General features: G+C 53.2%; 1 protein-coding gene across 1 annotated transcript in view; it reads right to left on the minus strand.

Annotated features, from left to right (window-relative positions):
* ADGRA2 (adhesion G protein-coupled receptor A2) overlaps positions 1–14,499 on the minus strand; it is a 40,859-nt gene that overhangs the window by 21,964 nt on the left and 4,396 nt on the right. The window contains exon 2 of the mRNA XM_053578402.1: positions 1,605–1,676. Coding sequence (XP_053434377.1) covers positions 1,605–1,676 — 72 coding nt within the window. The remainder of the gene's footprint in view (positions 1–1,604; positions 1,677–14,499) is intronic.

Genomic DNA, 14,499 nt, shown 5'->3' on the forward strand with positions numbered 1-14,499 from the left:
CAGACATACCCAGCATGCCCCAGATGGTAGACAACTCCCTTTGCCTTTCTACACAGACCCCAATAGGAGCTTTGCTCTGGGCCTTGGGCTTGATGTTAGAGGCTTGTCCTTGCACTGCAAAACAGGTGTCACAGAGGTGTGCTCATGAGACTACTGTTTTGGTGAGAGGTCTTAACACCATATCATGGAGATGTTGCACCTCTCTTACCTGTGAACATAGTCAGCCTTTGCTGACACTTCCTTTGAATTTAACAAGAGCACCACCTACTTAATTCTAGCATGTCGGGTTGTCCCTTTGGTGCTCTGGAAGCAGGTGTCACACCTTATTCTTCCGTATCTCCCATTGCACTGATCCAAAGTCTTTGGGTAACATGGTAGGAGAGTGAACCAAGAGCCTTCCCTAGGAAGAACTGGGAATGCCTAGCACACAGGGGAACCCCCAGCACATGGGAGCATCTCCTAGCACATGGGAGCACCATCTAGCATGCGGGAACAAATCCTGGCACACAGGAGCACTGCCTAGCAAAAGGGAGCACATCCTAGCACACGGGAGCATCTCCTAGCACAAGGGAGCATTGCTTAGCACAAGGGAGCATCTCCTGGCACGTGGGAGAATCTACTAGCACACAAGAGCACCTCCTAGCACATGGGAGCATCTCCTAGCACAAAGGAGCATCTACTGGCCCACGGGAGCATGGGAGCATCTCCTGGCACATGGGAGCATTGGGGAGCAAGAGGGGGGCTCGGTGGAGAGAAACCAAGAATCAGCCTCCAGGAGAGGTGGGGGCCAGTCTCTCACCCTGAGCGCAGGCTGTGATTCCTGGACCATGCAGGCAGACGGGGAGTTGGGGGGGGGGCGGGGGTGGTGTCCTCATTTGGCAGCTTTCGTGACTTGCCCCAGTGGCTGAGTCAGGTCTCTGACCCAGGGCCCACACCTCTCTCCATAGCCTACCTGAATAGCTCTGACAAGGCTCATTTCCCTGACCAACTTGCCTGGTAACAGGCTCCTCCTCACCAGTCCTCAGGGGTCCTAGCTCTGGGGAGGTTTGCGTGGGCTGGCAGGGCCCTCACAGCCCCAGTCCAAGGCCTGCCTGCCTGGAGGGTGCTGCTGCAATTTTCCCGCTCACGGGCAGGAGGCTCGGGCAAGATAGGCCTCCCAAATCTCCAGCCCAGCGCTCTGTCTCTGGGGGGCTTTGTTTGTTGATTTGTTTTTAGGGAAGGAGGAAAGAGGCCTCAGCACATTAAGCTGCCCTCAGACCTTTTATGCGAGGCCCCCAGCTGGGAGGGGGTGGCAATGAAGGATTTGGCCCTCACAGCTAATTGCTCATTAAAAAGCGTTAATGAGCTTCCCCCCCATCCCACCCAGATCAGCCAGGTCTCCCCACTTCCCTCTGGGTGCTGGTGGGGGATAGCTTGTCTCTCCCTTCCAGACCGGCCCTCTCCGTCTTCCTGGTGGTCTGGCCCCAGGCTGATCCCAGAGGGTCCAATTCCAGGTGCTGCTCAGCCAGCAGGTTCTGGACACAGCGGCCAGCGCTCCTGTCTCCCTGAGACCTCCAGACCTGGCCCCCATCCCAACCTTACCCCGCTTTCACCCTGGCACTTACAGCTTCTCCAGCAGGTACAGTCCCAGGAAGGATCCGTTTCGGAGCCCTGTAATCTTGTTGTTGCTCAGGAGTCTGGGGAACAGGGGGACACAAAGGGGGAAAGGTTATGTCATACCCGTGAAGTGCACACAGAGCGGGATCTGGTTTCATGTCCAGACCCTTCTGTGCACATGGTGCCCCCTGGAGTTGTGCAAGGCAGCAGTCCCACCCTCCAGCTGCTCCAGGAGGTTATAGTGAGAAGACCTCACTAGTCCTGGCAGATGGTCAGCTGCACCTGCTCAAATGTCCCTGCCCCCAGGCTGGATCTGACATGTGGCACAGGTGGGCTGAGCAGGGCTGGGGCTGTGATGCTCCCTTTCCACGCTGGGCCCCCAGGACAGATCCCATGAGCTCTCTCATGCCCTTCTCAGCTGTGTCCTTGCTCAAGCCAGGCCCAGTGTTCTGAAGGCAGTGGTGGGGTCAAGGGAAACAAGAGGCGCAGCAGGTGTGCAGGCAGCAGGTGAGGGGAGCTGCCCTCCAGGGGTCTCTAACATTTGGCCCTGGAACCCAAGAACCTTATGGGAGGGCGAGCCCTCCTGGCTCTCAAGGGACCCCACTCAAAGGATCTGAATGCCCAGTGGCTGGACTGTCCCTGTCCCCTTGCCTCCCAAGCCCGTCCAGCCCTGGGTCTAGGGCAAGGCCAGGCCCTCTGCCTGTGCCTCTGCCCCTCAGAGTTCTGTTTGTTTATTCATGGTATTTAGGGGAGGAGGAGAGAGGTCACAGGCCCACTGAGCGGTCCAACCCCGCCCACCCACTCAGCCTTTCTCTGCCAAGCTCCCTGCTGGGAGGAGGGAGTTCCAGACCCGCTGAAGGGCGCATCCCTCTGGTTAATTGTTTTTTAGAAAGCTTTAATGAACCTTTCAGCCAGCACTCTGGCCTGCCTGGGGCTGAGGCAAAGGTTTCCCTTCTATCCTCTGCCTTCAGGAGTAGAGAACAGACCCAGGAAGGCCAGTTCAGGCATCAGGCCCAGGGGGAGCTGGCAGAGAGGTCTGCCCCAGAACTGGGGGGCAGGGAGGAGCACAAGACAGGCAGGGAGTGTCCCCAGTTATCTCAGGGCCAGCCAGGTGCCTGAAGTTCCCGCTGCTCCAGCTTCAGGAGCCTCTTGTGGAACAGACAGGCCAGGACTGAGGCAGGAAGGGAAGGGGTGGAGACCTCTTCTCCTTCCTCCTGTCTCCCCCCTCCAGATAGACCCCAATCTTCCCAGTCTCTACCTAATGGTCCCTCCAGTGGTGACAGTGACAATTCCCAATGGGCTGTGAAGAGTGCTGGGAGAAGGGTATGATGGATGGATTTCCAAAATGCCACACACACACACATATTTTCTTGATATTTCAAAAAAGGACCTCATGATAGTCATTTTTTGCTTCTTTGAGACAGAGTCTCACTTTGTCACCATCCCTGGTAGAGTGCTGTGGTGTCATAGCTCACAGCAACCTCAAACTCTTGGGCTCTAGCAATTCTCTTGCCTCAGCTTCCCTGGTAGCTGGGACCACAGGCGCCCACTACAATGCCCGGCAAGTTTTAGAGAGGAGGTCTCAAACTCATGAGCTCAGGCAACCCACACACCTTGGCCTCCCAGCGTGCTAGGATTACAGGTGTGAGCCACCCAGACGATAGTCATTATATGAGAATTTAGTCTGGGTTTGGCTCACACCTATAATCCCAGCATTTTGGGAAACCAAGAAGGGAGGATTGTTTGAGGCCAGGAGTTCGAGACCAGCCTGAGAAACAAAGCAAGACCCTACCTCGGGCAGCGCCTACGGCTCAAAGGAGTAGGGCGCCAGCCCCATATGCCAGAGGTGGTGGGTTCAAGCCCAGCCCTGGCCAAAAACTGCAAAAACAAAAAAACCCTGTCTCTAAGAAAAAAGAGCCTCAAGCTGTCACCCTGGGTAGAGTGCCATGGCATGACTACAGGCGCCCGCCATAGTGCCCAGCTATTTTTTGTTTGTAGTTGTCATTGTTGTTTGGCAGGATTCAAACCTGCCAGCTCTGGTGTATGTATGTGGTTGGCGCCTTAGCCACTTGAGCTACAGGTGCTGAGCAAAAAAAAATGTTTATTAATAAAAATTATCTGGGGCGGCGCCTGTGGCTCAGTCGGTAAGGCGCCGGCCCCATATACCGAGGGTGGCGGGTTCAAACCGGCCCCGGCTGAACTGCAACCAAAAAATAGCTGGGCGCTGTGGCGGGTGCCTGTAGTCCCAGCTACTTGGGAGGCTGAGGCAAGAGAATCGCTTACGCCCAGGAGTTGGAGGTTGCTGTGAGCTGTGTGATGCCATGGCACTCTACCGAGGGCCATAAAGTGAGACTCTGTCTCTACAAAAAAAATAAATAAATAAAAATAAAAAAATAAAAATCATCTGAATGTCGGCTCGGCGCCCATAGCTCAGTGAGTAGGGTGCCAGCCACATGCATCAAAGCTGGCGGATTTGAGCCCTGCCCAGGCCTGCTAAACAATAATGACAACTGCAACCAAAAAATAGCCAACACCTATAGTCCCAGCTACTCGGGAAGCTGAGGCAAGAGGATTGCTTAAGCCCAAGAGTTGGAGGTTACTGTGAGCTGTGATGACATAGCACTCTACCAAAGGTGACACAGTGAGACTCTGTCAAAAAAAAATAATAATAATAATTAGCTGAATGTGGTGTTGTATGCCTGTAGGCTCAACTACTTGGGAGACGGAGGCAGGAGGATGGTTGCTTGAGCCCCGGAGTTTGAGGCTGCAGTGAGTTATTATGATGCTACTGCACTCCAGCCTGGGTGACAGAGTGAGGCCCCCGTCTCTTAAAAAATTTGATTTTAATTTTAAGAAAAGACAAATTAGGGCTTATATGAACTCCTACTCTCATGTAATGGAGGAAGATTACACAGGGTGGTGGGGGTGGTATGTCATAATCTTTTTTTTTTTTTTTTTATTTCTTTCCAGTTTTTGGCCAGGGCTGGGTTTGAACCCGCCACGTCCGGCATATGGGGCTGGTGCCCTACTCCTTTGAGCCACAGGCACCACCTGGTATGTCATAGTCTTATCAGTTCCCAGGGCCTCTAAAGGTCTCATGAGGCCCTGGTGGAGCTGGGGTGGCTCCTTGGAGTGACAGGCTCTTGATGGTAAACAACCTTTTATTTTTATTTGTTCATTATTTATTTATTTAGACAGAGTCTTACTTTGTCACCCTTGGTAGAGTGCCATGGTGTCATAGCTCACAGCAAACTCAAACTCTTGGGCTCAAGCAATCTTCTTGCTTCAGCCTCCCAAGTAGCTGGGACTACAAGTGCCCACCACAATGCCTGGCTATTTTTAGAGATGGGGGGGTCTCCCTCTGGCTCAGGCTGGTCTCGGGCCTCAACCTCCCAGAGTGCTAGGAATATAGGCTTGAGCCACCCTGCCTGGCCAACAACCTGACTTTTAAATCAATGCCCACCTCGCTGGTCCATGCTGTCCCTACATCCCAGAGTTTGCATTATATGCTGGAGAAGGGAAGAAGGTGAGGGGTCCTGAACTGTCAGGTGGAGAAAGGACATACATTCCAGCCTCCCCCCACCCCAAGGTCCTCTCCAGGGGTTGTCCCTTATTCCTCCCTGTAGAGAGGAAGTGAGGGGGGTGGTGAGGGAGGAAGATAGAATGCTGCTGAGGGCAAAGGGCAGAGGAAGGGAGCTCCCAGATTGCCATAGTCCCCTCCACAGAGGCAGAAGCCCCAGAACATTCTCTCCCAAGCTTGAGAGCACATGGACCTCTCAAAGGGGGAGAGTATCTTTTTTTTTTTGTAGAGACAGAGTCTCACTTCACTGCCCTCAGTAGTGTGCCGTGGTGTCACAACTCACAGCAACCTCCAGCTCTTGGGCTTACCCGATTCTCTTGCCTCAGCCTCCCGAGCAGCTGGGACTACAGGCGCCTGCCACAACGCCCGGCTATTTTTTTGTTGCAGTTTGGCCGAGGCCGGGTTTGAACCCGCCACCCTTGGTATATGGGGCTGGTGCCCTAGTCACTGAGCCACAGGCGCCGCCCGGGGGAGAGTATCTTATTTCCTAGAAATACGTTTGAGGATTCCAGTTTGAGAGACACTGGCTTTAAACATCTTACACCGTGAAAATGCCCTCTAATCAAAAATTATCTCAAAATTATCTGCAAAAGATTTTTTTTGTGTGTGTGGAAGATTTCTTTACTAAGATCATTGAATTGAAAATAGAGTATTCAAACAATTCTCCAATTCCCAAATCCCTGAGATTAAATCCTGAGATTCCTGTTAGAGAATCTTGTCAAGGTGGAATGGGGGGAGGTTCTCCACATTTTCCAGACTCTTTCACCTTTAACCACTTCCAAACACCCTAAATTCTTTAACTCAGAGCTGTCCTATATAAATACAATTTGAGCTACATATGCAATTTACAATTTTTCTTTTTGAAACATTCTCACTTTGTCGCCCTCTGTAGAGCACTGTTCTGTCATAGCTCACAGCAACCTCAAACTTTTGGGCTCAAGTGATTCTCTTGCCTCAGCCTCCAGAGCAGCTGGGACTATAGTTGCCCACCACAACACCCTGCTATTTTTAGAGATGGGGGTCTTGCTTTGGCTCAGGCTGTTCTTGAACCTGTGAGCTCAGGCAATACACCCTCCTCAGCCTCCCAGAGTGCTAGCATTAAAGGCATGAGCCACCATGCCAACCAATTTTAAAATTTTCTAGAAGCCACATTTAAAAAGTTCAAAAATTAATTTTAATATATTCTTTATTTATTTTTTTTTTGTAGAGACAGAATCTCACTTTACTGCCCTTGGTAGAGTGCCGTGGCGTCACACAGCTCACAGCAACCTCCAGCTCTTGGGCTTCCGCGATTCTCTTGCCTCAGCCTCCCAAGCAGCTGGGACTACTGGCACCCACCACAACACCCGGCTATTTTTTTGTTTTGTTGCAGTTTGGCCGGGGCTGGGTTTGAACCCACTACCTTCGGCATATGGGGCCGGCGCCCTACTCACTGAGCCACAGGCGCAGCCCCCAAAAATTAATTTTAATATATTCTATTTAACCCAGTGCACCCCAGTGGTCTCCTTTCAGTACGTGACTGACATGCAAATTATTAATAAGACTTTCTTTTTACTTTGCATGAAGTCTTCAGAATCTGGTGTGTGTTCTGCCAGCACATCTCTGTTCAGACCAGCCACATGCACGCTCTAAGTGCACGTGTCTGTGTGTGAGGAGTAGTGGCAGGTCTCCCTGTGAGGGAGACAGGCTAGGGTGGGCAGCCCTGACCCCAGACCTCCAGCAGGCTGGGCCTGCTTCTCTCCCTCTTTGAGGCAGTCTGTTGCTGGGAGCCCAGGGCAGAGCTGAGGAGCAGGGTCAGTGTGCCTGTACTCACAGCTTGGGGAGGCCAGCATCAGTTCCAGCCTGGAAGGTCTGGAAATAAGAGATTTTCTTGCTGCTAAGAACATGGCCCTGAAGCACCACCCTCTGACCACTCACAGAAGCAGGTACCAGGAAAATGCCTGTTCATCCTTCTTCCACGGCCCTCTTCTTGCTGCATTTCCAGATCTTGGAAGACTCTAGGCAGATAGCCTAGAGTGTCACCAAATATACAGCATGGGATCTTTCGGCCTTAACAACCGGGGGAGGTCTGAGGAAATTTACTCTAGACTTGGATTGTCCCGAGACCAGCCTCCACTGTGCTGGTGGGTTCTGTTCTCCTGAGGGCCCCCGTGGGCCCTCTAGCTCTGTCTGGGGAGGGCATGGAGCCATAATTCTGGACAGAAAGTACATGGGGCCAGCAGGTAGGAAGGTGGCAGTTACAGGGCTGCCGCGCACATGCGTGTACACACACACACACACGCACACACACACACACACACAGCTTCATCCAATGGAAAGAAAAATGTTCCCACCATTCTAGGCTGTCTCAGGGGATGAACGCTGGCAGGGCAGCCACAATGTCTGAGCAGAGGAGGGGGCCTTTCATCTGGCTAACACAGACCCAGGGTCGGCCTTGACCCTCCTCAACCCCCAGACAGGCACCTCCTTAGCATCCTCTTGCCCTGCAGCCTCACAGGGCCCAGCCGAGGGGTTTGGCCCACTGCACTAGCTGGGCCCCAGAGCCTTGGTTGGCCAGGCCAGTCAGCCTCAGGTTCTTTCTCCCCTACTCCCTCCTCCTCCTCCCACCCCCAAAGTCAACACTTTTCACAGGAAGAAGGGCCAGTCCCTAGAGTCTCCTGTCCTCTACTTCAGAATTTGAAATTTGGCCAGAGAGAAGGGGCACTCGGAGTCCATTCTAGAACTCTCTTGGGGTCCTATTTTCAGGGAGAGAAGCAAGCAGAGTTACCACTAATGAGGCTGGAAGCTGAGGGATCGAGCGGCTGGCGTCTATGGAGAGGCCCTGTGGTCTCTGGGCAGCCACAGGAACTCACCAGATACCACCCCAAACATCAAAGATGACCCTGAAGGAGTCACATGGGCACTGCTCCATGCAGCATGGAGCCAGCACATGCCTGAACTAAGCAGTTGTTACATGTGTAGGAAAAGTCATACAGGTCAGACCTCTCCCCACAAAGATGTAATGACCTCATGCTGGACACTGAGGACCTATGCTCTCCAAGGGGTCTGATCCTGGGACTTTACTGGACATAGGTCCCTGAAGTCTGGGAGGCCCCATTTCCAACACCTGCTGTTGGCAGCTTGGCAGTGTCTTAAGGAAACTAGTAATGAGGGGATGCCAGGCAGTCTGCTGCTGACACCAGAAAGACTTGAGGCCTGGCAGGGTACGGTGGCTGATGCCTGCAATCCTAGCACTCTGGGAAGCCGAGGTGGGTAGATTTTTCTGAGCTTACAAGTTCAAGGCCAGCCTGAGCAAGAGCGAGACCCCATCTCTAAAAATAGCCGGGCCTTGTGGAAGGTACGTGTAGTCCCAGATACTCTGGAGGCTGAGGCAAGAGGATCCACTTGAGCCCAAGAGTTTGAGGCTGCTGTGAGTTATGATGCCTCAGCACTCTATGGAGGGAACAAAGTGAGACTCTGTCTCAAAAAAAAAAAACAAGAAAGAAAAAAAGACTTGAGGCCTATAATCCACTCTGAGCCATCCAAGTGGATCTAGAGTTCTGCCCACCAGGCAGTGCCTATGACCTTTGAGCATATCCAGGCCCCACAGAGATGCCTCCAATACATAAATGCTATAAAAATGGAAATTAACAAATGCTTAATTACATAATCACCAACTGCCATGCTATGTCCTTAGCATGATTTTTGTGTTTAATGAAGGATGTGGTTACCTTTTGTGTAGTTGATTCGATAGGGAGGTTTCCCCACATAAGCTAAAGCCTGTTCTGAGGATCCCCTTCCCTTCCAGGCTTCTCCACGTGCATTTAACCTGGCTGCAGGGAACATCGGTGTTGGAGAGGGCATGCAAACTGTTTTCTCTACTTCCCCCACCCCCGGCTGGAAGCCTGTCCCGTCAGCCCTGAACATGTGCTGGTGATAGAAGGAGGCCCAGGTAGGGCCTTTAGAGGGTCTTGTCCTGAGATTCCCCCTGAAGGCAGCTTGGGAGCAGGGCTATGCAGGCAGGGCAGGAGGTCAAGCTGTAAGAGAAAATATCTTGCAGCAACTTCTGCTCTAACCTGGTTTATCTAGTAGGTCTTATTTCCTTTTCTCTGGTCTACCCTCTCCATAAGGGCACCCCATCTTGGTGGTGTGCAGGCAGAACCAAGAAACTGAGGCCTGCATGGGAAGGGCTGACTTTGAGGAGGTCAGTGGCTTTGGGTCTGACCTGGAAGGCAAAAGCCTAAGAAACAGAGCTATAGGTGTTTGTGGGGATGATTGGCGGGCCTTGGTGGGAATCCTGGAGCTGTAGCACCCTGGCTCAAGCACACGGAATAGTATGCTAGGATCACCTCACTCAGGCATTCACACACTCATGCATTCATCTCTCTCTCTTTTTAAAAAACTTTTCACATCACTTTCTTCTTTCCTTTTTTTTTTTTTTTTGAGACAGAGCCTCAAGCTGTCGCCCTGGGTAGAGTGCAGTGACATCACAGCTCACAGCAATCTCCAACTCCTGGGCTCAAGCGATTCTCCTGCCTCCGCTTCCCAAGTAGCTGGGACTACAGGCGCCCGCCACAATGCCTGGCTATTTTTTTGGTTGTAGCTGTCATTGTTGTTTGGCAGGCCTGGACTGGATTCCAACCTGCCAGCTCAGGTGTATGTGGCTGGCGCCTTAGCTGCTTGAGCCACAGGCGCTGAGCCCACTTTCTTCTTTTCAAACATGGTAGAATGCCATGGCATCACAGCTCACAGCAACCTCCATTCTCTTGCCTCAGCCTCCCGAGTAGCTGGGACTACAGGCACCACCACAATGCCCGGCTATATTTTTGTTGCAATTTTGCCGGGGCTGGGTTTGAACCTGCCACCCTCGGTATATGGGGCCATTGCCCTGCCCACTGAGCCACAGGCGCCGCCCTCATTCATCTCTTAAACTTACCTTAACATCCCCTGTCTAACATGCTGTCCTACAAACTGCCACTCATAGCAGGTGCAGGGAGACGTGCCTGGCAATGCAGAATGTTACTTTGAGTACATGTGTCCACCTCATTTTCAGAAATTGGGAGATTACCCCAAGCCACACTTCCTCCTCACACATCTGACATAACGCCCACCACTCAGGAGCCAAACTTTTGGCAAAGGAGAGCAGACCTCTTTTTAAATAGAAGTAGTCCTTAGCCGGGTGTTGTGGCGGGTGTCTATTGTCCCAGGTATTTGGGAGGCTGAGGCAAGAGAATCGCTTAAGCCCAAGAGTTGGAGGTTTCTGTGAGCTGTGATGCCACAGCACTCTACCCAGGGTGACATAGTGAGACTGTGTCTGAAAAAAAAAAAAGTAGGCCTGACAGGACCAGTGGTATCAGTCTTAAGTATAAATTAGTTTTTTGACCTTTCCTCCTTTACTTCGGGAGCCCATTTCCGTCACCACCATGAGACTGTAAGAATGTAAGGGCTGAGCCTGGGTCTCTCACCTCCTGGCTCGGGGCTTGAATGCACAGCTGGGTAGGGGGGACAGGCAGTCCCAGAGTGGTGGGGTGCTTGGTGGGCAGCAATTCATTGTTGAGCCGTAGGTTCTCCCAAGTCAGGGGGCAGTTTCCTTCTGTCTCCATTTCCCCGCTGTGCACCCCTGGGAGACAGCACCCATTCATCTCCTAGCTAACCTAGGCCCTTCTGGTACATCACTGCCATAGAGGTCACATTGTCCTGAAGCTGTCCCCGATGGTGCAGGAAGGGGGGAAGAAACACTTGGAAGGATGTTTCAGAGACCACAGACCTCACAATTCCTGGGGCAATGTGATTCCAAATACACTGTGCAGGGATTTTATACCGTGGACCCCGATGTACACATGTACTTGTTAGTCCATTATGAGGGGAATAGTGGCTCTGCCCTGCTCTGTCCCAGGGGTGACTTCTCTGAGTGGTTAGTGTGAAGAGGCACCAGATTTACCTGTCTGCCAAGCTATGTGGCTGAGGACACCCACTGACTAAAGCCAGGTCTTCCAATTTATCTAGTATCAGTATAAACCTCTATTTTGGTCTCCTGTGTGCTAACTTTTGCTGTCTCAGAAACTCAACCTGAGTGAAGAAAGGGAGTATTATCTGAACTCCCAGTTCCGTGTGCTTGCATTTTGATCAAAAAATACCACTGCCATCAGCAGAGTGGACAGGCAAGGCCTCTGGGCCCCTGCTGCCTGTGGCTGTGTCCCTGTCTGGGAGTGGTGGTGAAGCCTTCAGGAGGCCTGACAAGCCTCAGAGTCCCCAATCTGTCTGCCCTGCTTCCTGTCCCTCTCCTCCTTCTGAAGATGTGGCTTTGTTCCCTGGTCCTGCAAAGGCTAATGGCAGAGGTGATGGGGCGTCAGGAGCCCAGGGCTAAGCCTGTGCTGTCTGACTCAGAGCTGTGTGACCTTGGGCAGATCAGCCCTTCTCTGCCGGCTTCTTTCGTGGTAAAAAGAAGGGTCTGGGCTGGAGACCCCATGCCTAATCTTTGAAGGCCTTTCCCATCCTGGACACTGAGTCTCCTGAAGCCTAAAGTTGTACAGTTTCTGCCTCTCCACACAATTCCCTGCAGAGAGTCCTGGCAGGAGAGGAGGGGTGGGAAGAGGAAGGGGCTTTCAGACCCTTTCAGCCCTTCCCAGCTGGGAGATGTCAGGCTGGACCTCCCTCCCCAGGCTGAGCTCTCCTGCTGCTGCCTGGCCTCTCTGACAGATCGGCCCCTTGCCCCTCACCTGGCCCCATCCATCTTTCACACCCTCTGGCTCCCCCATCTGGACCTTCCCCAACTCCCAGGGACAGTTGAGGCAAGGGCTGAGCTAGCAGGGCCAGGAGGATCCTGGGAGGCCACCTGGGTTAGCCACAGTTCAGGATATCTCTGCCCCTCCCCCTTCTCATCTCATTCCCTCATAATCCAGTCCTGAAAGCAAAGGAATGTTCTGGAGTTTGGGAAGGATGGGGGCCCAGAGGAGGGAGGAAGGGGAGGAGGCAGCTTCGTCCTGTCAGTGTCTGAGCTCTAAATAGAACAGAGTAGCTGGGCTGGGGGAATGGAAATAAACAGCCCCTCCAAGCAGCCCTGCCTAGCCATTACTGGATTTTCCCTCTGGTCCTTTAGCTCAGGGCCATTTCCCTCCTCTCTCCTACCCTGCTCTCCCGGTGCTCCTAGGGAGGCTGGGGTAGCCTCCACCTCACCGGTGATAAGGAAGCCCTGGTCCAGGCTGTGTGGCTTCTGTGAACTAGCCTGCCCTCTCTGGGCTTTGGTGAGTGGAGTAGCCAGTCCCTGGATTGCTTGGAGGGACAGGGATCCAGAGGTGGCTGGAATTTCTCCCTCAGGACAGGGTTCTTATCCTCTGTGGGATAAACTTAGAAAAACTCTCTCCCTTGAAAAATACGACCCCAAATTTAGAGGTCAATTTGTGGTTAGGTTCAAATTACCTTGGTTTGCCCATGCCTTTGGGGGAAATTCTTAGGCTTACCCCCAGAACTAGGGATTGCCATTTCCTTGGGGTTCAGGAGTGGCTGGGTTCATGCACATGTGCTGAACAACCCCAGTGGGTCCTAGACCAGCACCCTCTTTGGAGCTCAGCAAGACGGCCTGTGCAGTGTGTTTGGTCCAATAAGAACTCGACTACTGACCCTAAGAGGGCTCTGATCTCTGCCCAGCGCCCTCCCTGGGACATGGGACAAGAGGGAGCCCTAAGTGCAGGGGTTCTCCCAGGCCCCAGGGTGAACCCCTGCAAGCTGAGCTGGCTGCCTCTAGCCCCTGGGTAGGTAGATGAGAAGAGTCTGTTTCTGCTGTGTCCTCACTTCAGATGGTGGAGGCCTACGACCCAGGCCATGACACTGGGCAGTGCAGAGTGTGCTGGGACCTCCTGGTTGCCCCAGCCTTCTCTGTCTCAGCCTCTCCTCTCTTTTCTTTCCTTCTTTCTCTCTGCTCTTTTCCCCTCCCCCTCCTCTCTCTCACAAAAGCTCTCTGTACACAGCCACTTCCTCTGGCTGCTGTCTCAGAGCCCAGACCTTATGAGAACCATATGGGGGAAAGAGGGTGGACAAGGGGGTGGGGGCCAGCCTGGGCCCGCCCCGCAGCCAGCACCCTCCCACTGCCATAGGCCATGTGTTTGGCAATGGGCCCTCTGTGCCCCACACTCCCCTAAGTGGATCTTGGCGCCCCCACCTCCTCTCGTGCAGTGAGATGAACCCCTTCAGCAGCTGGAGGGCCATCCAGAGGGAGATCTGTGCTCAAGAAACCCTGCCCCAGGCCCATCTTCCTCACCTCCCCCCCCAAGATTCCCATACTTCCAGGAGCAGGGCCCAGCCAGTGCTAGGCAGCCTGTGGCAAATAGCCCCTGGTCTCCTCGGTGGCAGCCTGCATGGTTAGCAAGCTCCCTGGAATGGGAGGCTGAGCAGGCTGAGGAATGGCTGCCAGGGTGGAATACGGAGTATCTTGTCCCATGGCTGCCCCTCCTCGCCCAGCCTGGAATGTTCCTAGGTCCAAAGGGCTTGGATTTTTTTAAAGCACCTTCTGTGTGCTGGGGGGTCCCAAGTCCAGCTAGGTGAACAGCGAGGCCCTCTCCTGAAGGAACGTTAATCCTGCCTTGGCTAGCTGTGTGACTAGCGGCAGGCGCGTTCCCCTGGAGGTCTCAGAGGGAAGATTGGCTTATCTCTAGGTTCCTTCTCAATGCAGACGTTCTAGGAATTTATGATACTGGCATTTTCTCCAGGGCCTGCTAAGACGTTCAAGGAGGTCCTTATAGGAGATCTTTTGGAATTCCTTCCCCCTCACCCAGAGCTGAGAACCAGAGGGCTGCTGCCATTCCCACACCCGGGCTCCCCTGACTTAAGCTGCCCACCAGGGGGGCCCTTCCCCTCCGGGAGGTCCTCTCAGGCTCTGTACAGGAGCAGTGGTGCCACAGCTGCCCTGCAGAACGGCAGCCTGCCTGGGGGGTGGGGTGGGACAGACACAGCAGGAAGGAAGCCAAGAGCTCTGCTGTCCTGGAAAACTGCAAATGAAAATCTGCTGGAGAGGAAAACGCCAAGGGTGGGGGAGATGGGGCATGGAGTCTACAAAAACAGAAGGCAGAGCTGAGATAAGGAGCAGAGGTGGCTGCAGGCTGTGTCCCTGAAGAGGAGGCTCCCACAGGCAGGGACCTTACCTAGCACTTTGTGCCTGAACAGTCCCCAGAGTCTGCCAGGCTCCCCAAGGTGGAACCTTGAGACCCCCTAGAGGCCTCATGGGATTTGCACCTGGGAGTCCATTCTGGAGAAAGAAAGGGGTCCTCAGTGGGAGGGAGGAGAAACTGCATTGTAAAAATAATGACTAAAGTCCTGTTGTTTTCACCAGGTGACAAGCTAAAAGGAGA

Source organism: Nycticebus coucang, chromosome 24 (genome assembly GCF_027406575.1).
Source record: "Nycticebus coucang isolate mNycCou1 chromosome 24, mNycCou1.pri, whole genome shotgun sequence".
In the NCBI taxonomy this organism is placed as follows: Eukaryota; Metazoa; Chordata; class Mammalia; order Primates; family Lorisidae; genus Nycticebus; species Nycticebus coucang.